At 40.6% G+C, this 27,500-nt stretch overlaps 1 protein-coding gene across 1 annotated transcript in view; it reads left to right on the plus strand.

Moving 5' to 3' along the window:
- Positions 1-27,500, plus strand: part of LOC135225748 (nucleolar protein 4-like) — a 158,621-nt gene that overhangs the window by 112,836 nt on the left and 18,285 nt on the right. The window contains exon 5 of the mRNA XM_064265147.1: positions 6,886-6,940. Within this exon, the coding sequence (XP_064121217.1) occupies positions 6,886-6,940 (55 nt within the window). The remainder of the gene's footprint in view (positions 1-6,885; positions 6,941-27,500) is intronic.

Genomic DNA, 27,500 nt, shown 5'->3' on the forward strand with positions numbered 1-27,500 from the left:
AATAGTCTTTCCCTGGACTTTGGTTGCTGGGGAAGGGATGGATCCTCTCTCTCTCTCTCTCTCTCTCTCTCTCTCTCTCTCTCTCTCCCCTCTTTCGGAGGGAGAGGAGAACCTTCTGTTTCACCCCTACCTCACCCCTCCCTTTTCCCCTTGCCCTTCCATCTAGGAGAAAAACCGACCAATTACCTACACGTAACTCTGTTCCAATGGACATCTTTATGGCGGGGCTTCTAAAGGGAGAGAGAGGGAAAGGTAAATTGGAAGCAGCATTCCCAATGGTACGTCAGGAAACAGCAGAATCATAGAAGTGGGCATGTGCTGCTGCGTATAATCTTATGCATGAGAGACTCTTCTATGGTTGGAAGTGTGCATTGGTATTTATCTCGGCAGTATTTTGTTATTTCTGCTGAAAGGCGCGGTTCCAGGGCCGATAAAATGGTCTTGACTAGAACTAGGATGATAGATCTCATCAGTAGCACGTCAGCAGCCCTCGCGGGTATTGTTATGAAGTTCTGTCTTCATAACTTCATCGTTCTTCCCAAAACGGCCAGATCCACCTATCCCTACCAGTCTGCCTTTATCTATTCTCTTTTTCATGTCTGAAACGCTTTGGATTATTGCACTCAAATATTTCTGTCGGTGCAGTTCTTAGTATGCGAGATTGCGCTTTTCGTTTTCCAGAACTGAACCGCCATGATCCATTGTTGTGCGAGCGACCCTTTTCCACAGTAACGAATTAACAATTTTGATCTCAATTTTTTCCTCAGATTCGGCTACTTTATTTCATGCTACATGTTTCCAGTCATTCATTTATTCGTTATCGCATGTCGGGCTATTCCTTTTCTATTGTCAACAATATCAGTCAGTTCTTCCACGTACAACTATCAACGTCTACCTAAGCATTCAGTTATGCTGGTAACCTTCATCATGTCAACATCGACTGCAAAAATCAACTCACAAACATGTATAGTTTTTCAGCAGCCTCTGCAGGATTTCGCAGGCATTAATTCCGTGTTCTAAAACCTGGGCATTTCCATAGCGTCAAGTCAGTGTTGCACCGAGCCAGTCACATGTCAAGAATTGGATGTAGTTGATGTTACAAATTGTGCACATATACAACGCGAAGGAAAACGTTATTTTGGAAAACAAGCCATTCAGTTGTAGTGAAAAGGGTCTGGGAATTTAAAAACCACTTTTGTATTGCAAGCGATACGACAAAAGTTAGTTGAATTTGTAAACAAGCAAAACTGTTAATAAACAAATAGGTTTTTTGGGAGTCTCATAAAGGCAAGACACAGCTTATGTGCAACCGTTTTAGGCAATAACTTAGGGTGTACTACCTCTATCCAATGTACCGTACTTCAAAATGCCAGGGCAAAATTGCCGCAATAAATTTCCCTACCGAGATAAATTATTTGGAAACCTTCTCGACTGCAGTTGCCAGGTTTTTTTTTTTTTTTTTTTGTATGCTTTTGGCGAGAGTAGGATAGCGGAAGGTAGTCATTACTGTTGCTTTTTCTTCGTTGGAGGGCATGGATGGCCAAGGAATGAAAATGAAAGAGAACCGAGTATGGGCCAAAGAGAAAAGAGATAAAATTTCATGCTTTTCATGAGTGAGGAAAAAAAAACTGAGCAAGCGTCAGGAGCGCTAAGTAGTCAGTATTGAGAATGTCCTCAAAATATTGCAATGTTAGATCCGTATTCCTTCTACCTGCCTTCAGAACCTGTTTTTATTGACAACACGTACCTTTTACACATAGATTTTTGTATCCCTTAGGTTATAGTACCTCTTTCATGCTGTGTCGCAGCTCAGTATAACACATCGACAAAACAAAATGAGGACTTTCATCCGCATTTCATCGGTTGGCTTCATGAAGACTGTCATTCGCCTGACCATTGGTTTCTTTCATATTTTCTCTCAAAGGCATAATATGTGTTCGCCGATACTTGCGATGGTGTATGAGTATATACAGTAGGTGTAGGTGGTGGTGTCCATACCGACACAATTTACATACTTGTTGTAAGAAAAAATGGATTTATTTGGTCACCACTTACACTAGAATAATTACGAGCGTTACCTGAAAATTGCTCTGCTGTCTAGGCACAGAACTTGTTTTAGAAAATCTGAAAATTGCTCTGCTGTCTAGGCACAGAACTTGCCTTAGAAAATCTAAAAATTGCTCTTTGTCTAGGCACAGAACTTGTCCTAGAAAATCTGAAAATTGCTCTGCTGTCTAGGCACAGAACTTGCCTTAGAAAATCTAAAAATTGCTCTTTGTCTAGGCAGAGAACTTGTCCTAGAAAATCTGAAAATTGCTCTGCTGTCTAGGCACAGAACTTGTCTTAGAAAATCTGAAAATTGCTCTGCTGTCTAGGCACAGAACTTGCCTTAGAAAATCTAAAAATTGCTCTTTGTCTAGGCACAGAACTTGTCCTAGAAAATCTGAAAATTGCTCTGCTGTCTAGGCACAGAACTTGCCATAGAAAATCTAAAAATTGCTCTTTGTCTAGGTACAGAACTTGTCCTAGAAAATCTGAAAATTGCTCTGCTGTCTAGGCACAGAACTTGTCCTAGAAAATCTGAAAATTGCTCTGCTGTCTAGGCACAGAACTTGTCCTAGAAAATCTAAAAATTGCTCTGCTGTCTAGGCACAGAACTTGTCTTAGAAAATCAGAAAATTGCTCTGCTGTCTAGGCACAGAACTTGTCCTAGAAAATCTGAAAATTGCTCTGCTGTCTAGGCACAGAACTTGTCTTAGAAAATCTAAAAATTGCTCTGCTGTCTAGGCACAGAACTTGTCTTAGAAAATCTAAAAATTGCTCTGCTGTCTAGGCACAGAACTTGTCCTAGAAAATCTGAAAATTGCTCTGCTGTCTAGGCACAGAACTTGTTTTAGAAAATCTGAAAATTGCTCTTTGTCTAGGCACAGAACTTGTCCTAGAAAATCTGAAAATTGTTCTGCTGTCTAGGCAGACTTGTCTTAGAAAACTGAAAATGCTAGAATCTAGGCACAGAACTTGTCTTAGAAAATCTGAAAATTGCTCTGCTGTCTAGGCACAGAACTTGTCTTAGAAAATCTGAAAATTGCTCTGCTGTCTAGGCACAGAACTTGTCTTAGAAAATGTACTGAAATTTTTCTCTAGGGTACATTTTATCTGTAAATGGTTTGTGCTCTGGCTAAGACAAGGAAAGGAAAGAAACCGAAGTTGTATAAATCTTCTGAAACATATTTTGGATGGTAACCGACTTACTGAAGAAAGAAAGGCCGTGGATTCTTCAGAAGAAGGATTTTCACCAGTCGACAGGTCAAATGCATAGTTTTGGATGAGCGCAATTATTATCTTCCTGTTCCTTCAACTAAAGTGAGCGTAATACAGATTCCGTCATAAATGCAAAGCGTGAAGAAATTTCGAACTTAATTCATGAAATTTCTTGAAGAATCTGATTAATTAAAGGTTATACTCTTACATGGGAACTTGATGGAAGTTATTAGATCAAGGTGCAGTTTCAGGAGTAAAAGAAATATTGCTTTTGCCAACTGGTGCAGTCATTCTGAAAACATCCTTTTGAAAATATCTGTTCTCTCCTTGTGTGCAGTGCTCAAACTCCTCCACCTAAGGCCACTGACATGCAGGGAACAACTACTCTGTGTGTGTGTGTGTGTGTGTGTCTGTCTGTCTGTATGTGTATTTGTATGTGTATATATGCGGACCCTCTGCATAGCATAATGGTAGGCTAAAACTTCAATGGGAAAAACATTCAACTAAATAAACGAATTAATGTTATTATTCTCCTGGAAAGAAAGAAAAGTCACTTTAGCGACCATGCCTCGTTGGTCACAAGCGATCACCTGCTTTCACAATAGAACGTTAATCCAAAGCTTGTTGGTAGTGGGGATGAAACTGCCAAAGATCCGTCTTACCTCTGGAAAACCAAATGCAAGGTACAAGTTGATGCCCATTGTTAGCCGTGTGGGGTGGAATAGATTACATTTTATATAGATTGCACAAGGAGTACTGAAGTCGCATAGACATTTTAATGATTAAACCTCGAGGAGGTCAGTGCTGAGATGTCAAAGAGGTTTTTGAGTTGCTTGTGTTGATTTTCTCCAGTGAATTGCATGGCAAGCTTTACTATTCATGACAACGGTAAGGAACATCTTTTTGCGGGTGATAGACTGTATACTGTATCCTTATAAATACTGTATTATAAGTGTATCTAAAGAAAGGAAAGCGCTGGTATATCGCATAAAAGCGTCCCCGATGCCAAGTGTATCAATAATATGAGATGTTAGATGGATAGAGAGAAAGAGAATCACGTTCAGAAAGTGAATTCCTTCTGACAAGGAGAGAAAGAGAGAGAGAGAGAGAGAGAGAGAGAGTGATGACCTGGTTCCAAAGTACCTGACTGCAGGTCCACCCCAGAGTATGCCACATAGGGAGGGAGGGAGTTACTAGTGCCGTCAGAGGACCTCAGGCACACGGTGCACTGTAGGCATTACTTGAGGTTCTTTGCAGGATCCCTTCGGCCCCTGGCTGCAACCCCTTCCATGCCTTTTACCGTACTTCCATTCATATGTTTTCCTTCACCTTACTTTTAACCCTCCTCTAACAATTGTTTCATGGTTTAATTGTGAGGTTTTCGTCCTGTTGTAACCTCCTAACCTTTTTCTCTCAATTTTCCTTTCGGCGTTGAATGACCTTATAGGTCCCAGCGCTTGGCTTTCGGCTTACCGTGCATATATATTACTCCAGAGTTAAAAGGTTTACTTGACTCGGAGGCTCTCACTCATTGATATCCTCCCTGAAAATGGCGCCGAGCAACAGCACTGTCTCCTGAGGAAGGAGGGCAGCTAGAAACTTGTGAGTGTGACCTTGCAAGTCGTTCGGGGTCTGTGACCTTTGCTGTTGTGACGACAGGTGTTATTCAGCACCTTGTTGTTCTCTCGCGAACATAACACTCAGCATTAACAGCCTCCTCTTCTGCTTGTGGCTTTGGAATTCCGTGAAAGAATGAAGTCGTCAAGTTCACAGTTTTAGTTTATTGTCAACGAAAACTGTTGAGACGGCTTTGTCTGCCCGTCCATCTATACTTCTTCTGTCCGTTCTCAGGTCTTAGAAATTACTGAGGCTAGAGGGCTGCAAATTGGTTTTTGTTGATACACCCTCCAATCATCAGACATACCAAATTGTATCCCTCTAGCATCAGTTGTTTTTATTCTATTTGTGGTTAAAGTTAGCCATGATTGTGCTTCTGGCACCGTTATAGATGCAAATAACACACCCACCATCGGGTCGTGGCAGAAAGTCTCATGGGCCGCGGCTGAGAGTTTCATACAGCATTATGCGCTGTACTTGTTTAAGTTTATTAAACTCGTCGCGTGATTACAAGAGGCAAAGCTCTATGAGAGATGAGGTCATTGATTAATTATGATCTTAGTTTAACCAGACCACTGAGCTGATGAACAGCTCTCCTGTGGCTGCCCAGAAGTATTGGATGTTTTTACGAGGCTAGGAACTAATTGGTTACCTAGCAACGGAACCTACAGCTTATTGTGTGATCCGAACCACAAAAGCTCAGCGTAAACATTCTTTGGATGTTAATGTTACAGTGTCTTGTTTTTCTGCATCGTTCCCACGTCTGCCTGCGTAGGGTGTCGATGTTACAGTGTATGTATTTACAAGTGTCCACATTTTTTTCTATTGGGAAACGGATAAAAGGTTTAGAAACGCAGAAGATAGGAGAAAAAATCCAGCAGTATCTATATTTCTATCTAGATTATAAAAACAAAACCAGAAAGCTGAATTTGTTACAGCATCTTTTTATATATTTATATAGTATATTTCCCATATGTGCTGTCTATTTTTTAAATGTCATAGCGGTATTTTTCAAGGATTTATGAAGCAACCTGTCACCATTTTTATCCGCTTATCTTCAGTAAAGTTTTTGTTATCCAAGCAACTTTGCATGAAGATTTGTTCGTGAAGATTATCCTTGATCTTCATTTATTGGTGTCTTGAATTGATTCCCAAGAGGAAATGGGCGTCATATGACATTGCAGCCATACCTACCTCAGCGATTGAAATACCGGAGCAAGGTTAAAATCAAAATCTGTTCTGTTCGTATTTTAAGATAAAACAGTCTTTGTTGTTCATAATCGGTTTTTATTAACCGGTAAGGGGATAATGCCGTCAGTGCACCTTCGTGCGGTGCAGTGTAGGCATTTTTTTAGGTTCTTTAGATCGTGCCTTCTGTCCCTTGCTGCGATCCCTTTCATTTCTTTTACTGTACCTCCTTTCATATTCTCTTTCGTCAGTCATAATTTCCATCCTCTCCTGACAATTGATTCATAGTGCAACTGCTTTGAGGTTTTCCTTCTGTTACGCCTTTCAGTCCTTTTACCAATTTCCAATTCAGCGCTGAATGACCTCATAGGTCCTAGTGCTTGGTCTCTGGCCTAAATTATGTATTCAATTCAGTAATCGGTTTTTATTAGAAAGTTTGTAGTGGAATTATATTTATTGTGATAAGCCTAACTTTGTTTTTGATGATCATTGTAAAGGATTGGTAGGATTAGAACGAAAATGGACCCACTGACAACAACATTAGCATCCAATAATTGTCGATTCTTTCCCCTCAGATGTTAGAAGAATCTTGTCTCAACAGTTGTTATAAACAGGTATTCGGACTGACAAATGCAAACATAAAAAGTAATTGTACTATTATTTTGTAATTATATTTGCCTTAGCTCTTGTGTAAATAATTGACTATATAGATTAACTTTTGCATTAATTCATAATGAATAACGTGGGTTAGTCATTCTTTGGTTATGGATGGATTGATTCGAAGTTTAATCAGGTTATTTTATCCTGCTCTTTTCTCAGGACGGTCCCAATAATCTTCCGGAATCCGATGGTAGTGAAGACGAACTGAAGAACGGTGAGTACTTACTGTTTCCGTTTATGTCGTTAACGTTAATTAGTGACGTCGTTTCACAGTAAACAGCTTTTTATTGCAGGATTCGAGTAGCTAGGTCACTTACTGATTCTTTTAGTCTGTTGTTATATTATTATTAAGGATATATACCTGAATTGTATGGGATGTGATCTTTTGTTTTTTCAAACGCATGTGCAGTATAGTTTACACTTGCATCTATATATTTGTAATATATATATATATATATATATATATATATATATATATAGATAATATTATATAATATATATAATTATATATATACTTGAAAAGTTACAGTAGATGCACTTGACTTCATTATACAAGTGAATACCACGGGAAAATGATAGGCAGAAATCCGTACCGAGCGCTTTGGTCTTCATTGAGGCATTGTCGAGGCGCAACTGAAAGACGGTTAGGTACAAGATAAACATAAAGATGAAGAATACCAGATGGTTAATTGTCAAAAGGGTAAAAATCAAAGAGATAATCTTGGATGATCCGAGATCACACGGTCACAAACAAAGCCATAGATTTAACCATAAGAGAATTGGAAGCTTAACCATACAAAGTCCATAAACATGTAAAAAACTGAATATATTAATTTTGTTCCCTGTATTTATCTACAACTTTTTTTAATTATGAAGGCATCGAGTGTAAACAAACCAAGACTTAAATTCAGAAGACTTCCATTATTTGACTTAATGAACCAAGGTTCATTGATATTCCATGTAACTGTTTCGCTACGCCGGATTAAGGATCTCCCTTGACTCCTGTTCATAGGATGATCTGAATCTCTCATATGTAAGAATAATGCATTCGATATTTGGCCAATTCTCACAGAATATTGGTGTCGTTTGATTCGTTGTGAAAGTGATTTTCCAGTTTGTTCGCAATATATTTTATCACACTTTTTCAAGGGATTTCATATATGAAGTCAGAAGTATCTGTAAGCGAATTTTTATTACTAAACTCTTGACATTAATATTACTGAAAACAACGTTTATGTTGACAAGCTTTAAAAATCTAGGAATGTCTAAAAACTTTGTCATTAGTTCATTAGTTCATTAAAATATTTTCTTAGCTCTTTTCCATGCCACATCTACAAAACGCCCTGGGTATATACATACTACTACATACATACATATGTTTGTATATATATATATATATATATATATAATTCTCTATATATCTATATATATATATATATATATATTATATATATATATATATATATATCATCGCAATCACAGCAGTCCTTTCAGGCAGCATATGTCATCTTCAAAGCCAGTCAGAGCGCTAACATTTTCCAGCCTTTTTAACCGATGAATCTCTCTCTCTCTCTCTCTCTCTCTCTCTCTCTCTCTCTCTCTCTCTGTAAGGTTTTAATTAACGGAGTCGTTGATTGTGAAACGGGACCCAAGTTACTACCTGTGCTATAGTCAGCTTTGAGCGAGATACGTTCTGACGCAAAATGATAAATTGAACGGTTTGGTTTTGAATTTGTTTGGTGATAAATCTTCGTATTTTGAACGATAATCCGTAATGCTAACTTTTGAGATTGCTCAAAACATAGGGTCACTGTTCTTGATTTACAGGATTTTTGTGTTTTTGTTTTTCAGTACAAATAAGTGACCCCTGTTCTGTTTATAAGTGCTGGCGGTAAATGTTGTGACACTGGTCTTAGTCAGTGTCTGCTGGATATGTTACTCAGGCTTCATATTTTTGTATTCAGTTTCCTAGAATGAAAGAATGCAACCAGATTTGAAGTCCTCGTTTCCTCCGACAGCTGCGTCTCGTTGCCGCCATGTGAGAGTTGATGTTATATTTCCCGAATGATTTCAGTGCTGGGCAAAATGCGCGCCTAGATTTTTCCAGCCTTTGTCGTTTTACTGACATTTCCTTTATCGTGATTTTTGTTCTTTTCCGTCTTTGTAGTCTTGAATTACAAGTTATTTTAGTAACTTTTTATTCCAGTCTTTCGCCTCTGGCTGTCTGTGTTTGTGAGCGCGCATACATGGTTATTTTGTATTTGAAAGCGTCAGCGCAATATCGTTAATTGTCTTCTGGGTTGATTGACTTCCGCGGATCTGCGCCATAATTGCGCTGAATTTCATGCCAGAGAAAGAATACGAGGCGGGTGAGATTGGCAAAAGTTCCCCCTATCCCCAGGGAAACGATAAAGTAGCGAACGATAAGGAGCGATAACGTGGCGGTTTCAATCAGTCTCCCCTTTAGAACGATCGTATGATTGGCATTTAATTTTCCGTTTTCTTTTATGATGAAGTATTGCGTCATTTTCCTCGCTGTCTTCGAATCCTCTCGCCTGCGATTATCTCACTGTACCGCGTGCTATTACCGCTACTGCTGGTCGCTCGCTGGCGCCTTTTTTTCGCATCTGCTTCGGTGGGGGAATGGTCTCGGAGTTCCCCTGTCGTCCGTGGCCTTTCAGATCATGACGATGTAGGTTGTTGGACTAAACGCACATTTTGCACTGGTTTTGTAATGGTGCTCTCTCGTAAAAAGAAAACATGCTGCGTAAAATGTGCCAGTTCCTTTTAAAAATGCTCTTCAAAGTACGGACAGTTGTTTTCTCATGAGCGAATGCTAATCCTAGTACCAACAAAACTGTCTTAAGAAGTTGCACGGTTTTTGTACTAATTGTTGATCTATTTTAACCTGGAGTACTCTCACAGGTTTCATTTTCTCATCCAGCAGTCTGAGAACAAATTATCATTATTATATTATGAAAGGGTTTGGTAGATCGAAAAGTTGGAAAGATCATCCTTCAGTTACAAAATAACGAAATATAAAAACAAAACACGTCCAGAGAATCGGCGAAAGCAAATAGCAGAGAGAGGATGGCATCCACAGTCCACATAATCTCTTGAGCTGTGTATGTACAAAATGGCTTGAAATTTTCAAAGATCTCTGCTGCAAACACAAACACACGTTATAGACTGTGGATGCCATCCACCACAACGGATCTTGGTGTCCAGTTTATTTGCTACCTATAGTAAACTAACAGAAAGGAACGGCTAAGTTTAGGCAAGGATACTGTTACAGAAAAAAGGAAGAAAAAAAATGGTTTCTGAGGGTGTTAATGGAAAAACCTCCCGAGTAGATAGATGTCAGAGCTCTCTCACATCACGGAGTCCTCAAGATGCGCGAAAGGTAATGGCAGAGGTACCTATAAGCACGACTACTGACTGGTTTGTCTTCGATGATAAATGGAATTGTCGAGAAAGATGCATGAAGCTGAAAACTTTCGAGAGCGACGTGAATCGTAATTAAACACAGCTGTAATAACAACAGTCGTAGGAAATGAAAGGCAGTAAGTAGGTAAGTAACCTCTGGCACATTGCAGCGCTGATCCTTGACAGAGAACCATTTCAGGAGACGAGCTGAGATGCTGATGAGTGACGCAAACCTTTGCGTGTGAATTCTGGTGCCATCCCACCAGCAAACGAATCTCTAATAATCTCCGACGCCTCCCTTTCTGCTCAGGTGATCATTCCGGCGGCAAAGGTACCGTGCATAATGTCCGCGTCATCTGCCAGCCAGAGCTCTCCTAATGCTTGCAACATTTTCATCGATGATGCAATTATTCTGATAATCCAGGTTTTGCTTGTCAGGCCCATTCTCTCTCTCCTATTTGCTTTCGCCGATTCTCTGGACATGTATTGTTTTTGTATCTCGTTATTTTATAATTGAAGGATGGTCTTTCCAACTTTTCGATCTACCAAACACGTAAATATATATATAATATATATATATATATATATATCTATATATATTATATATATATATATATTCGTATATATATATATATAGATATCTTATATAAATATTAATAATTATTATATATAGATATCTATAATATATATATATATGTGTGTGTGTGTGTGTGTGTCTGTGTGTCCTGTGTGTCTGTTGTGTGTGTGTGTGTGTGTGACATAAGGGAGGTTCTCCCAGTGGGGCGTTGCTCCAGAGAAAAACAACACAACGGTCACCACCACATTTTCTCCTTAAGTGCTGAATCGATGTTGAGCCCCTGTGCAGTAAAATTTCCACAACATTAACTTCTCACTCACAGAAGGGTCATCAACAGCGCGTCGAACCCATTCCGTCCCCCTCGACACACACGCGCACCTCCTATGCTTCCTTTCTTAGTTAATCCTTTTCCCCGGGATGTGTCAAACTTTCACCTGGCTTGTTCTTTGATCATTCTTTGACGGCGATGCTACTTCCTTTTAGTCTCTCTCTCTCTCTCTCTCTCTCTCTCTCTCTCTCTCTACACACACACACACACGCACTCACTCCTCTCAGTACTTTTAAGTCCGCTGTATCACTCCATCCCAGCCTTCTCGAATGACCATCCACCGGATTTATTAGCGGTTATTATTGCCTCTCGCCTTTTCCTTATATCTTCCCTTATCCTCTCTGCTCTCATCTCTCTCTCTCTCTCTCTCTCTCTCTCTCTCTCTAAGGTGAGCACACTTTTGGGATAAGAGGGAAGAAGCTATGTTTGCAAAGAACGAATGAGCGATTTATAAGAAAATGATTTTGTTGATAATGCCAAAATGAGCGTCAAGATCTTCGGATATAATAAAAAAAAAATAGGTGTCATTAGCAACATAAGAATCTCACCTCGCTTTAATTTTGGGGAATTTATTTTTACTCTAGACAATCTTTATATCAAAAACTCATTCAAACAACCGTTCCGTTTCGTTAAATATATTTCTCATTTGTTTTTTTGAGTTTATTTGTCTACTGCTGTCTTGTTTATATGTTGAGCTTTGAAGAGTGGCGTAGTGGGCATTGAGTGACGTCAAAAGCTCGGCCTCAGAGGTCGGAATGAAGCACCACCCTCCTCCTCCTCCTCCTCCGCCCACATGATGACCGAAGGTGGTGGTGGTGATGAGAAAAGGAACCCAGTTTGCACATTCCGCCAGGTTTATAGGGTTATCCGTTGCGCATGTGCTGACGCGCAGTCATGTCGACATGAATGCCTGTCTCTTGCGCTGACGTTTTGGTTTGAAGTTGCATCTCTTTCAAATGACAGTGCACTCAACCTCCCTCCCGACAGCTATGACGATGTTCCACGGGACTTTCTATTGCTGTAAGTTGTTGAACCTTCTTGAAGGTTAATAAGGAGTTTGAGTACTATAAAGCAAACGCGGGTAGCGCACGTCTTCGAAGGATGCGAAGGCGAAATGGGGTAAGACGCATTTGAAAAATGTCGAAACTTGGAAGTACGAAAAAGTGACGATAGAAATCTGTCCGATAAAAGCCATTTCTCTGAATTACTCATGGCTATGGCAGTCATGGTAACGTTGGCTGGGAGGACGATAAAAATTCCATCAGCGGCGCCCTTCCCTCCCCGCCCAATCCTAATCCCGTGCCCGTTACTACACTCACAACTGTGGACTCATTGGAAATCTTCAAGGGTGTACATACTCATACTCATCAGATGGAGATGCCAAGCCTCCATATCCTGTCATATTTTCCCTCCGTCAGGACGCCTCTTCTCCCGAAGATTGGTGGAACTCGACCGGTTTTAGCTTTCCTTTAGTGCACATCTTCAAAGGTTTATGTAAATGGGTTCGTTTACTGAGTCATGACGAATGGTATTACATATTTTGTTCGTCATGCTTTGAATGTTAAATAGTCGAGATGGCGTTGGTAGCAGAGAAATATAAGAAAATAAATGGATTCCTTTTAAAAAGTTTTTTCGTTTATTTATGTATGTCTCTCTGTCTATATATATACATATATATATATATATATATATATATATATATATATATATATATATATATATATATATATGTTTCATGTTCATTTATTCGCTCTTTTGCTGAGTGTTAGGAATTTGATCAGTTTCTCAACCATTCCAGTGAAAAGACTTGGTTCCTTTAGTAATCTTGAAGGAGGTCGTGACGTCACAGCGACAAACTGTGACGTCACTATGAAATGCTCACTTGAGTGCGTGCCTAGTGTGGATACCTCGGTCTTTGCCATTACTCTTCAAATAACATGAAGTATTTTAAATCTGTTCGTTTTGGTAGTGTTCGGTCGCTTCATGTTGAGGGTTTTTTTTTTCCAGTTAGGATCATTTTGAAAAGTGGAAATCTGTGATCCCTTCCAGATGACACGGATCATTGATTGCTTCCTTTTGCTACCACTCTTTGGAATACTCTCTCTCTCTCTCTCTCTCTCTCTCTCAATAACTTTCGGAAATTATTTTGGAAATCTTTCTGTTAAGAAGAGTGGATCAGGTGGGTAAAGTAAGGTCTCCGTGATGTTGAAACATTGGATGCAGATAGATTACAGAAGAAAGATTTGCGCCTTCTTTGACTCGACCTTTCAAACGAGTATGAAACGCAGTTTTTGTTGGTAAAACCAGTGTCGGCGGCCTCCAAACAAAACTTCGCAAGAATTATAACGGCCAGGCCACTTAGATGTCGCAGGTTCGCGTCTCCCCCTGGGCGATGAAAAATCACTGGTACTGCATCATGATCAGTTGCTGCTGCAGTGTGGGGTCTGCAGTTAGTGGTTGAAACCAACATTTTTTGGAAGCTTGAATTTCAAATCAATGCCCCCTGTGTGTTTGTTCCATGTGAATAAATTTCATCTACTGAAATAAAATAAATAATAATACTTATTAAAAATCAAGTGAAACATGTACCAAAGTCTCTTCGCTGCAGTCAAGTTTTCTGGACAGCTTATAATGGTGTCTGAAACTCTCAGCCACGGCCCATGAAACATTCAGCCACGACCCGGTGATGACCTGTGTTGTTGGCACCTATAGCACTGCCAGACGCACGATCATGGCTAACTATAACCTTAAATAAAATAAAAACTACTGGGGCTAGAGGGCTGCAATTTGGTATGTTTGATGATTAGAGGGAGGATGATCAACATACCAATTTGCAGCCCTCTAGCCTCAGGAGTTTGTAAGATCTGAGAGCGGACTGAAAAGTGTGGACGGACGGACAGACAGACAAACACCCAACTCGATAGTTTTCTTCCACAGAAGCAAGCAAATATTCGGGGATGAATTTGTGTCATGAGAGTGGCAGGGAGGTGATATTCTTAACGATTGATGTCACTAAAGTGTCGAAATTGGCCGAGATACTTTTGGTAACTGATGATATTGATGAAGAAGAAGAAGAAGAAGAAGAAGAGGAGGAAGAGGCGTTCAAGTTAATCAAGTGAGGTAGAGAAGTTTGACGAAAATGCCTGGAGTTAAGACAACTGAATTAAAGGAAGGGCGCAGCGAAAGAAAGGGGAAGAGCGATAAAAAGGAAATGAAAGAACAAGCGAGTAGGGGAAAGACACGAAGAAATAGAGGAATGAAATAAGGGATGAATAATTAAATGAGGGTGAAGTAAAGTGAGCGATAAAAGAAATGGGAAAAGGGGTAAAGGATAAAGCATGGGTACTTGCAATGAAATGAAACTGTGTGATAAACGGTAAGAGACCCCTGGAATATGAGAGAAAAATCAGTACGTAAAAGAAACCTTTAATGAAGAGAGAGAGAGAGAGAGAGAGAGAGAGGAGAGAGAGAGCACGTGCAGATATATTGCAAAAATATTGTAAAACTTCGGGTTAACGTGAATGTATGAGTCTAGACAACGGAAATTTACATAAAAAAATTATAGATGGTATACAAATGAAACCGCAAGATCAGTTTTATTAAGCTATGGAGCGTTCAGCAGAAAAGAAAATGATTCATTGAGAGAGAGAGAGAGAGAGAGAGAGAGAGAGAGAGAGAGATAACACGAGTGTCCTCTTGAAATGAGCAGCGTTCTTCCCTTTTACACCCCTGTGTTTATCTTCCTCTTGACCAGGGTTTCACCCTCAACATACTTACCTTTCTGAGTCCTCTCTCTCTCTCTCTCTCTCTCTCTCTCTCTCTCTCTCTCTCTCTCTCTCTCCACGCACACACACACGCACATTGATGAGCTTCTAAGTTTCCCGCCATTGGTCGATATGTAACGGAAGTACTCTATAGCTCGTCTATATTAGTCGCATATGACATGAAAAGGAGCCTGCCATTGCTATTCAGGCTGACCACGTAAGAGTTACGTTATTGGAGGCTATTGCGCAGGATATTCTCATGGCTAAAAAGGGGACGGGGACGCAGACAAGTTAGAAGGTCAAGTGATGACGATGAGGATGAGAATGTGAGAAGGAAAGTGTGAGGGTGAAGGTGACGAGCTGTGTGAGGAGACCGAGATGTAGGAGGGTCTAATGAGGAGGAGGAGGAAGTGTTACCGCATGATGAATTGCTCCGTGAGGAGATACTGATTTTTTTTTTTTCACAGTAGGCATAAAGATGAATAGAATGAACACAAAATACTTATTGATGCAACGAAAAATGCACAAGTCGAGGGTCTCGAAAGAGAAATGGCGGGCGCGGATTAACGTAAATTAAAAAGAATAAATGAAATAATAACAAAAACGAATCAATGAAACTGATTAAGGTTGGTGTAAAGGCAAAAACAATATTATAAGAAATCAGCTTGTAACATAAGAACGACGAAAAAAAGTTGCAATGAATCGGAAACTGAATTTGTTGGTGGATCAGAGATCTGTGGATAGGCGATGTCGGTCTCCTGTTGTGGATTACCTTCTAAGAAATGCTAGATGATAATTCAGCTGGAGCTATGTTATACCAATGAGTGAGGCATTTTGGAAAGGAAAGCATCATTCACCGCATATTATGATCTCAACGTTGAATAACAGATTTATTATGTAAAGTGAGATTCAGAAGGAAACAAAACGGAATATATTTTGGAAATCGTAGGAAGGTTTACATCGAGTTGCATTTCCGTATGTTGCGGCATCTGGGACCTCTAGCAGGGTCACATAACGGAAAAATACGGAAATGAAAGTAATGAGGAAAATGAGTAGTCTTGTTGTGCCGCATGATAGGCCTTTAGGCCTAAGGATAACCTTCCTGGATGAGGAATGATGCAAGGTACAGACAATTATGTGAGGAAGCTCGGTGCGTTCCAGACAGGCAGTTATTCTTCACCTACCGATTGATTGCGATCATTTTATGGAGAGAGGAAGGTCTTATTTGTGCTGTTACTGCTTTTGACTGAAATGTCGCTACATAATCGTATATTTTAGAAAAGAGAAAGATTAATTAATGCGGTTTCCAGCGTAACTTGCACCCCTGTGTGTTTGTTTGACCCCAATACAGTTTGCGTTATCTGGAATGTGTTTCCATGGTATTACAAAGTAATTTAGTCAAGAGATCACTGGCATTTTGGAAAATTTACACGAGACATTCATTGCATCCTTAATCTGGATATTTTTTAGGAGACCATTCATTGGTATTAAGGGGAAAGAATTTAATCAGTTGAGCGAGGTAACGCATCGACTTCTTGGGATGCTGACTTAGCAGCTGTTTTGTGCTTCTTTACACTTTTTCGTTTTATGTCAGTAGTAGTTTATGTAAAACAAGTTCTAGAAGAGTCAGGGCGTCGGTTTGTACTTGGAGATGTCAAGTCCGGTCAGGTTCGCCAGTTCATCTGGATGACCACAAATCGAATAGAAAGGCGCATGTTTCAAGCTGGGTTTTAGTATCTGACTTAAAAACAAAAAATGTAAAGGTTAGCCACAGAGATGACCATCTCATAGTAATTCGCACAATGAAATCCGCTGTTTTAGCCCAAAGACAAGATTTCCACTCTTACTTTGTATTGAAATGTTTGCAGTTGCTATTACCTTGAAGTGTATGGAAAATTACCGCATCGTTCAGAGAAAATTGCAGGAATTAGTTAATAGTTACGTTGTGGTGCTTCACGAGGATTTTGTGTGGTAGTATTGATAGTGTTGCCCCTTTGTGATGGATCGGTGAAGACAGGTTTGAGATTTTGCTATTATTATTATTATTATTATTATTATTATTATTATTAATATAGCTATAGTATTTTGAGGAACATGATCTCGTTAACCATAAAATGTGGTATTCAAGGATCTCGGATGGAGACTGGGAGGAAATGAATTGTAAATTCCCTTTTCATAGATGAAACTTTGTCACCAATAAGCTATTTCGTTCTCATGCAACTTTAAAATACTTGATTTGGTGGTTAAAAAGATCTTTGGCCATCTGTAGATAGACAAGGAGAGACTGGAGTGGGCGCTGTATCAGATTTCTGGAATGCCTTCTACTCGACCAAGGCGCACCTCTCCCGTTTCTCTCGCCTCTTTGGCATTTAAGGTAAACCTTGCATTCCGAGGGTCTGGTTGAGTCTGGCCTTCCCCTTCCCTTGATAAGCACTTATCTTGTTGCACTTGGAACTTGCCAGAGAACGAAAGATTCAGGTGCAATAATGCCACTTTGGGTCTCCTGAATTGACTAAAACTTTTTGCCATTCGTAATTGACTAGTGCTTATCACAGTTGTGCAGCAATGATGAGTTGTACGTGGGCTAGCGTGCAAGTGTGTGACTTATTTACCGCAGTGTGCTTTAGTGAGGTGAGAAATCATATATATATCATTGGATGTGTGCAGCATCTTGGTAGAGGCATCGGAAAGTAAGAGAGAGTGGTGTTACGGACAATAGTAGTTACAGGCGGATAAAGAAGAACAATGTTCTGATTGGTAGAAGGAAAACTAGACTAGAGGCTGTTGTGACCTTCTGTGTGTGTGAGAGAGAGAGAGAGAGAGAGAGAGAGAGAGAGAGAGAGAGAGAGAGAGAGAGAGAGAGAGAGAGAGAGAGAACCATTCGTCCCTCATAACTAGAGAAGGGTTTCAGAGTTGCCGCTGTTTCCAGTCCCACCACACCACCACCACCCTTTAATGAGCTATTCAAATGGGGGGTCTTTTGGTTTTTCAATAGTGGTGATCTAACAGGTGAACGACGAATCCAGTAGCCTTCGCTCACTCGAGTCATTGAAATGGGCGATTCGATCAGTTGAAACTCCTGCATGTTTAGCAGCCGTGTCAGTACGCTGCGCGACATTTCGGAATGTTCAGGTTTATTCCTTTTCCTTAAAAGTTTCCAGATGGAAAAAAGGAAAGAGAGAGAGAGAGAGAGAGAGAGTGTGTGTGTGTGTGTGTGTGTGTGTGCGCGCGTGTGCGCGCGCATTTTCTTTTCCGAATTCTGGGTTCGATGTTATGGCTGTAGGTTTTACGAGCTTAATACTGGGTTTTATACGCAAACATATTCCTTTCTTGTTGTCCATGGCCATTGTTGTTTGAGGACAGATTGCAGAAAGCAAGCAATCAATCAGTCTTGGTGTCATTGAACTGGGAGTCACAATCATGATTAGTGGGAGGTTTTGATGACTTACCTTTATTGTTTACTGAAAACACCCACATTCCAAGTTTTGAAGTTGTGCGGTATGCGCTGCGCCAGAAGTTGTTAAAGCTAATCATCGTTAGCTTTACACATGCTAAAACAAAAACGAATGGATGCGCACAATCACCCAAGCGCTCAGAAAAACAGTGGAGCCAAATAACCTTCGTTCGAGTTTTTTGAGTAAGAATGATGAATAAAAGGGCATGAAAAGACAAGTGTGCACTAGGCGCATAGGAAAGATTTTGATGTTTGTTGGAGATACCGATGGCCGAAAGCCCGACTACGGATTTGCAAAACTCTTAAGTGAAATAGATATGACTCCAAAGCCTGCAGAAAGGAGGAAAGAAATGAAACGAAACAACTTTAGATTCAGAGCAGTAGCTTTTTGGGTGAGTTAGTTTAGAATGAGGTGGCTGGTGCCGGCACGGGCCCTTGCATAAGTGTATTACGTTGCCGAAAGGTATAAGGCGCCTGTGTGGACCTGTGGATTTTAACTTTCCAACAAACACCCAGCAATTAAGGTACAACGAGTTGTATAACTTGAAAGATTTTGCGAAAATGATGGAAGGCTTTTAATTTATAATAGTAATTTTGAGATAGTCCGTAATGGATGGGTACGTACTACTTAATGTAACGGTCCTCTTCGTAGGTCTGTTTACAGTGATTAAGTTTCCATTTTCCACTGGAGCTTCGGGATGGGAGATTTGTGGTTGTTTGTCTCGGCATGATTATGACGGAGCCACGAAGCCTTCCCGCTTCTCTCCTGGATACTATTCACCTACCACAGTCCAGCAGCAGCAGCAGCATTCATGGGCCGTCGGGTGTGTTGGGTGTCTGACGTCATTCGTCTAGTGTCATCTAGCTTGACGGGGACTACTGAGGCCTTTCATGTTTCGCCTTCGGTTTCTTCTCCTTCATTAATAGGTGCAAATTTGGTGAGGTGGGTTGGGAGGCGTCACGTGCCCCTTAGAGGACTGAATCGTCTCTGGTCACAATTCAGAGAAATTCATATGATAGGTCGGCTTTGATGGCCTTTGGGAAGGTTATGGAGTGTCTTTTCGAAAAATATAGATAGCATATACCTTTATGAGTTGTTTTCATTGTGTTCTGTGTTTTTGGTTAAATCTCTGAATGTTCAGTTATTCTTGTTATGTTTCGTTATTATATTTGACTAACCTCTGTTGGTACTGAGGGCCATAAGATTTTATAATATGTTTTGAATCTCTGTCTCCATGAACGTTTGACGGCTGGGCTCATCATGTGTGGAGCGTATTCGAATTGATCCTTGTTCCCAGGGAAGTAGATAGAACGGAGAGGACAGAGTGTCATATTTAGGCAACGACCTCTTTCGTGTGTTGGTGCGGCACAGCGAACGTCCAACCCACCGGAGCTGTGGCATCACCTTTCTCAGGCAGGTTGCGCCGTTGGAGGGGGTTGCTGGGTTGGTGGGTGGGGGGCAGGAGGGCGTCCGTTGGGCTACTGAGGGCTGGGGAGGAGGCAGGGGATCGGGGAGATATATGGGGGATGGGTCCCCACGGTAGGGACTAGGGAGGCAGTATGGAAGGAAGAGAGAGAGAGAGAGAGAGAAGGGTGGTCCGTCCGGGAGAGGCTCTCTCTCTCTCTCTCTCTCTCTCTCTCTCTCTCTCTCCATGGTCATAGCACCAACCCTCGACACTCGCACCTTTCACAACCGCACTCCTGTGTTCCTTACACCCTTCTCTCTCTCTCTCTCTCTCTCTCTCTCTCTCTCTCTCTCTCTTCTCTCTTTCGGTATATTCCTTTTGCAATTTTCACCGTGTGGACCCTCCCATCGTCTGCCATTGATCCAAAACTTACCGAAAATTTTTGTCGGAGAAGAAGCGATGTAGATGAGGCAGACTAGAGTGATGTGGAATAGATAAGGTAGATGGGCAGAAGGAGAGGCAGGAAGGGAAGGGAAGGAGAGGGGACACGATGCTAGTTCCCCTCTCACGTGAAATGGTAGCCCGGTGTGGCGCACGTGAGAGACAGAGACTGAGAGACAGAGAGAGAGAGAGTGGGAGGAAGAGAGAGAGAGGGACCTCTCGATCAATACCTTGGGTGCCCCTCCCCCTGATCCTCTTCCTCCTCCTCCTCCTCCTCCTCCACCTCCTCCAACCTCCTCCTCCTCCTACCTACTACTACTATTCTCTATTTCTCCTGCTTCCTGACCTCCTTGTTTTATCATCTTGTTCTCTTCCTTTTCGTCCTTCGTATGCTTCTCGTGTTTTACTTCTCTCCCGCTCCACTGATTGTTGTTTTTTTTTTACTTTCGTTGTTTTTTGTCTTATGTTTTTCTTCAACCTCGCTTCCCTCCTTTTCCGCCTTCTCATCCTTTTTTAGTCTTCCCGAAAAAAAATTCACTCGATGGTCTGTATTGTTTTCATTTTCATTTGCTTCCATTCCATTTCGCTGTCAAAGCGCGCACACACTACAATCACATATATATATATATCTATATATATATATATCTATATTATATAATATTATTATATACAGAACATATATATGAAACTTTCCAAAGTTAATAATGCGTCGGCGTAAGATCGCGGGTGTCGATAAAAGAAATTCCGTCTCTGGAAACTGATTTGAATTTGGTTGTGGAAGCCAATTGAAAGTGGCGGCGTTTTGGTCTTCGGCAAATTATCATCCATCGTCAACTAAACGTTGCGGCCGATGAGCGTAATTAATGGTGCATTCTGTGGGAGCGTAAATGTTGATAATACTTAGATTGATGGATCTGGTAATTGAAATGTGGGTGTTGGTGCCAATAGAAGCAGTTGCAGCCTCCCCCCCCCCCCCCATCCCCACTGTATCCCTACAGAGTTTTCCATTGTGTTTTGAGTCTTTGGAGCGTCCTCTAAGTTTATTTCTGTTTACATAATTACATTTAGGTTATGTTCTTAGCTTTAACTGTCAACTTAGCTTTTTCTTGACTGAAGGAAATACCAACTTCCCTCGTTCCAGGTTCAAGTTTCCTTTCACCCCGTAGAAGAGTAGTGCCGTCAGTACACCTCACGCAATGCAATGTAGACATTACTTAGTTTCTTTGGTGCGTCCCTTCGTCCCGTAGCTGCAACCTCTTACATTCCCTTTATTGTACTTCTGTTGGTATTCTCAGTCTTCCACCTTACTTTTCTCCCTCTCCTAACAATCCTTTCATTAGACAAGTGCAAGGTTTTCCTGCTGTTACACCGTTAAAACTTTTGTTACTGTCAATTTCTCTCTTGGCGTTGATTGACCTCATAGGTCCCTGCGCTTGGCCTTTCGCCTAAGTTTTATATTCCAATCCATTCCAAGTTCCAGGCAGGTGAGTCTGTACTTTTTGAGGTCACTTTATTAGTAGTAGTATTATTATAGTTAATAGTAGTAATGGTAGTAGTATAAAAGGTAAAGTATTGATCATATTTTTCGCTCGCCAGTTCTTAGCCTACACACAACTTGTCTTTGGTTTTCTCAGAAGAAATGGTTTATTGCCCACCCTGTGAAGTTTCGAAGGAAATTTTTTCAGCTTGATGTCATAAGACTGCCGACTATTTCACTGAACCGCCAGAATATGGGATACATGTCACGATGGCTAAGCAGTTGTTAGGACCTGGATATTCCAGAGAAGTTGAGGTTTTCTGTCTCCACTTTAGTTAACGTTTTTTTTTTTTCGATTTCATCTTAAATCTTCTGTTCTTTTTATCTAGATTGACGAAATAAAGACACAAACAAAGTTATTGAAAAGTTTCCATGATGCCTTTTTAAACCCCTCGATACAACTGACCTTTTATGTGCTCAGTTGTATCGAGGGGTTTAAGGCAACTTGGTAACTTTTCAATAACATTGTTTGTTTTTATTTAGTCAATGTTATATTGTCATATTACTTAGAAAATGGCTCTGTGCCTTTGGCTGCCTTTTTGTTGTCTTTCATAACTGATACCTCAAGTTACCAAACGCAGTTTGCACTGCTATTCTAAAGTCGAAAAGATTAGCCACATCAAGAAAATTCTGTAAAATTTAAAAAGTATTTTTAAGGCTCCGTTTTATATGACGAGGCCTTTGAGTATTTTGCCCTTTCAGAAACAAGACTAAGTTGCGTTACATTCATTCGTTTACAGTGATATGGAAAAGGAATGAGACCTGTCATAGAGCAAGTTGCAACAAATGAAGGTTTATTTGTGCAGTTCTTTAAAGTTATCTGTGTTGAATGGTATTTCCGTTTGGGATTTTTCTATACTTTTCAGAGCAGTGGTTCTCAACCTTTTTTTGATCCATGCAGCCTTTCACCATATGTCAGAATGTCACCGCCGCCCCCCCCCCCCCCCCCCCCCCGCCCTTCTTCCCAAAATTGTTTGCCTCAAAAGACGCATTCCAAATAATATGCAAGAAAATACTAACACAAACATAAAGCTATCGGAGAGAAAGTCCAGCGTGACTTTTCAGTAGTGCGGACCAATACACACTGTTTTGTGTGGTGCTAGAGCCAGTTTGAGCCTGCCATCTGAAATCCCCCCCCCCCCCCCCCCCCAGAGTTGAGAACCACTGGTTTAGAGAGAGTCAAAGATTTCATTGCTGTTAACTTTGGTAATTGGTGTCGGTGAAGTTCGTGAATGATGGTGCTTATCTAAGACAGAAATCGTTTTTCCATTCTTTGATTGTGGAAGGAAAGGGAATTTGCAAGTAAAAAATACCATTATGGAGACACGAGCAAATATTTTGTTTGGTGGTGTTTATAAATATGAGTGTGTTTATAAATATGAGTTTTTTGGGGCAAAATATTGTTAGTTGTATTATGATTGTGATTGTTTGATATATTTTCTTTTTAGAATATTCGTGTGCGCGACGTGCGTATGCATCTTGTTTTGTATCTAGTGTTTTAATGAATTCAACAATGGCAGAAAAATGTGCACTCGGGAGCGATATGTATGAATGTATGTAAGTATGATTGTCCAGGGTATCCTTTGCTTGAAAGAGTTACTCCTGAAAAGACAGTCATTGTTATTGTTCCATGTGGTCAGATATCGTGGGTCGGATGTTTTTAGGCATGTATCATCTTTCTTCCTTATTTGTCTGTGGAGCCAGAGCTCAGAGGCAAGTCCTGTGATATCTCGCGGGTCTTTTATTTTCTTCCCAAATCTCAGAGATACAATCTGCTGTTAACTTGAAACGTGATACACCCACCCTGTTTCCGTGGTCCCTTCTCGTATGACCCCTCCACTGCACTCCCTCGTCTGTGGCCGGCCTCACCCTCTCCTAGTGACCCCCCCCCCCCCCCAACCCCAACTTGGGTCTCCGTCCTTTCTTTCCTACCTGCTCCCGCCTCGTCCCGTTGTCCCATTTCTTCTCGCTCCTTTTCCTTCCTTTTCATCTCCTGACCTCAGCGGCAGTTTGATGGGTTCTCCAAGTCCGTGTAATCCTATGTGTGTATTTGCTAACTAGTCTGGGGTGAACAAGTGATAGGATTGTTTCTGCCGTCGCCCAAGGAGCATTGGCCTTGGTTTCAGAGCTCACGCTGGTCTTTTGTGCGTCCTGCTTTACTGGATGCAGTCCTCCGTCGCTGTTCCAGAATACAGTTTGCCTTAATATATTGCCGGAAGGTAACCGACTAATTACGGATATTACATCTTAAATCTAAGCCTCATTCGGAAATAGAGTACTAGATCTATCTATCTTGTATCTATTTTTCCTCTGAGGGTCACATACTCTATTTCCACTGTCTACACAAACTGAATTTCTAGAGTTATTTGGCTACGTTGGTTCTTAAGTCCCAAAAACGTAGCGCTTGATGCTTACGGATAGGAAACCGCTTATTGTTTCTATCCTATAATACCGATAACGATTTGCTTTCAATGAGGGATGAAACCTACAGACTGAACAAAATATCACGAAAGTAACTTCATACTTTATTGCAAAACCCTAACCAACAGACCATCGACCCCAGTAGTTAAACTGCAACACGCTCCTATATCTTGGCCACCTGTTATTCGATCAAATGTTGGAGGTTCGTCTGCTCTTCCTTAGGAGCAGTTCTCTTCACTAGTAAAATCATTTCCTCATGTGTAAGCAGCCTTACCTTTGAAAAAGCTCACTTTCAGCTCTTACTGTTATTGCAGTGATTCATTTTTCGTTTTAGGCCTCAACTTGCATCAGCTAGAATTCCCTTTTTGGATTCCATTCCTTTTCAGACGGGAATGGTCGTCACAACTGGGATAACTTATCAGTCAATAGTTTAGCATTCAGGAACATTTAGTAGCTTTGTAGGACGGATTTCTAAGTAAATTTAACAATTGAAGATTTTTAAGGGGCGTATCTCTCTCTCTCTCTCTCTCTCTCTCTCTCTCTCATACACATTGAAAAAAGAATACCTTTTGAGGGGAAAGGCGAAGGGAAAAAATCTGTCGTAGTTATCATACCCCTTTCCGACCCCCTATCAAAACCCCACCCAACCCCATCCATTTGCTGGCAGGTTATGGCGATGTAGGAAGAGAGGGTTGTGAAATGAGAGGAGGTTGAGTGGTGGGGATATCGGGGATTTGGCCTCATTCAGGCTGCGCAGGAAGTCATTTTCGTTGTGACTTAATATCGACTTTTGTAAAATCTTTACAAGAAGAAATCATGTCGGATCCCACTCTTTCTTCAGGTTCAGGCAACTATGTATATGTATATATATATTATATATATATAGATATATATATATATATATATATATATATATACACATACACATAATTATGTCAAGACTACATATCGTACTTTTTCGTCTGTAGAAATGAGCAAAGTCTAAAGAGTGTGTAGATCTTGGAAATTACACCGTGAATAGGAAACATGAGCGCCTAACAACGTCCCAAACAAAACACCGATCCTTTTTTCCACCGTCATTTTCGCTGTTGATCCTCTGGGTAAAGAGCGATGAAATGGTGTTTGATGCCGATTGGTTATGCCTTAAGCGAGATCAGCGCTTCATTGCAGCTCATTGGATGGAATATCGTTTTGAGCCTCATGGAACCTGTTTATTTTTCACGTGTCCTATGCTTCTCCTCCAATAAGTCTGGCCTTGTCTTACAGCTCATTCCCAGTGGCCAACGCTTCTGTTTACAGCTGGTGAGGTCTGGACGTTGCAAGTACCTGTCTTTCCAGGGTTGTTACTGCTCTCACTCTGTCAGTCATCACTATTAGACACTATAGTTGATAAACGTTGTCACATATTGTTACGCAAGATCAGTTTGGAGTAAGTTTTTAGCCCTTTTCTTTCTTTCAAACCAGAATTGTGTATTCGGGAGGCTCTGTCAATGATCTTCCTTTGATCTGGAGACGGATTGTAGTTAACTTATATCTTCTTGTTATTAAGGACCTTAAAATTTCAGATGTTGCAAAAGTAGAAATGAAAGGAAAAACGTGCAACTTCCAAAAGGAAGCGCCCGGCAGCCTAACCTGCCTGGTGCGAGTTGGCGCTTGCGCAGATCTGCCTGCATTTGAACTGCGTTTAGCCTCGTTGATCCGTTGGCTGTATTTATTTGCACGCAACATTTCCTCCCTTATATTTGTTGATCGCCTCAAGGATGTGCCGTAGCATGTTATGCAACCGTTTTCCTTGACAATTAATGGATTAGCTTTACTTATTTTTGTTTTTTCAACGAAACGAGATTGATGGAATTACAGTATTATCATTTCGAAGGTTCAGTTATTATTATTTTTATTTTTTTTGTGTGGGGTTGATTTGAATCTGTGATTATGGGGAATTCAACATTGATCATGGGACCATATTTGGTTCACCCATAAATGCTAAATTAAAACAAAGGAAAAACTCCTCTCTCTCTCTCCTCTCTCTCTCTCTCTCTCTCTCTTCTCTCTCTCTCTCTCTCTCAATGTGATTCATTAGAGTTTTGTTGAATTCAGCACAGAGTCAGTCATGTCATTACAACTGAAATTGGGGCACAGGAAAGATGAAAACTGTTCAGTTGTGATGGCGATCTTTGCTCGTATGAAGTCAGTCCTGTTGTCGAGCTCAGCTCTCTTTTCGGTTATGTAAAATGAAACTGATTTTCTTTTATATATAAGTAATCTTGCAAGATGTTCATCGGTGAGCAGTACTTCCATTTGCGGTGTTTAAAGTTGTAAGTGAAGACTTCATTGAAACTAATTCATTATATATGGTCCACGTTGTGTCCATCATTAACTTTTATTCCACGTTCTTTGGTATCCCACACTTGATTGGTCATTATTTTCTGACATTGCATCTTTCAGTTACTGATGTTCAGCTTCATTTATTCTTCACCTCGCCTAAGATATTCTGATAGTGTCGATTTTCGCCGTCCACTTATTCTTCTTTGTCAGAATGATGACTATTTGAATCATCAGCAGTATCATTTAGATGGCCAATATAGTGATTTTCGTGTGGATCCTTCATTTGAATCTCCTCAGTTAGACGTCTGTGCACTTTTATACTGATAAACCACGCGGCCCACAGAGATGGGGATCTGCCTACGTTGGTTTCTTGTCGAGAATTAAGGGGCAGAGACGTTTCCTGTGTCGTAGAAGGAAACTCCTAAGCCAGAGGGTGTCTTTTTTTATCTGAATCCTTCCGTCCTATAGCAGTCCTTTGTGATGTTTATCGTCTTCACACAAAAGTTCTAGGCTCACCTTCTTGTCGTACCACACTCAACTCCAGTCACTTCCGTGGCTTCCTATATCTGTTTCAAGGATATTGTTTAGTTCTTTTGAGCTTCAGTTTTATCGTGAATGACTCTCTTGTAATGAGAAAAGTAGCAATTGTTTCCATATATTTTTGAGTACCTCGGTTTTTTTTTTTTTCATTATTGTATTTGTTTACAGGAGAGTCCCTGATTGGTATTCCAGTGTATGAATGTTAATCCCCACTGCAATTTATCAGTCTGCATTTAGCTTATTCCTTTCGGCTTTGGATGTCAGTTGACAGGATACCCGAACATTAAAGACTGACTAGGCAGAAGAAGAATTTCCAGCCAGAAAGGGCCCGCTATGCTTGGCTGTGATATCCACAAAAGTGTACATGAGGAAATGTAGTTTTTTTTTTTAAATTAAAGAAGTGAAGCACTTCTTCTCTATCGTGCATTTTCTCTCCTGGCTAAGCTTTGCAAAACGCAGTTAAAGTTTTTAGGACTAATTTACTGTGCATTTCAGGGCCGCGTCTAATTGATTTTCATTGATAAATCTTACTAAAGCATCGGATATGGATCGTAC

The sequence above is a fragment of the Macrobrachium nipponense genome, chromosome 13 (assembly GCF_015104395.2).
Source record: "Macrobrachium nipponense isolate FS-2020 chromosome 13, ASM1510439v2, whole genome shotgun sequence".
Taxonomy (NCBI): Eukaryota; Metazoa; Arthropoda; class Malacostraca; order Decapoda; family Palaemonidae; genus Macrobrachium; species Macrobrachium nipponense.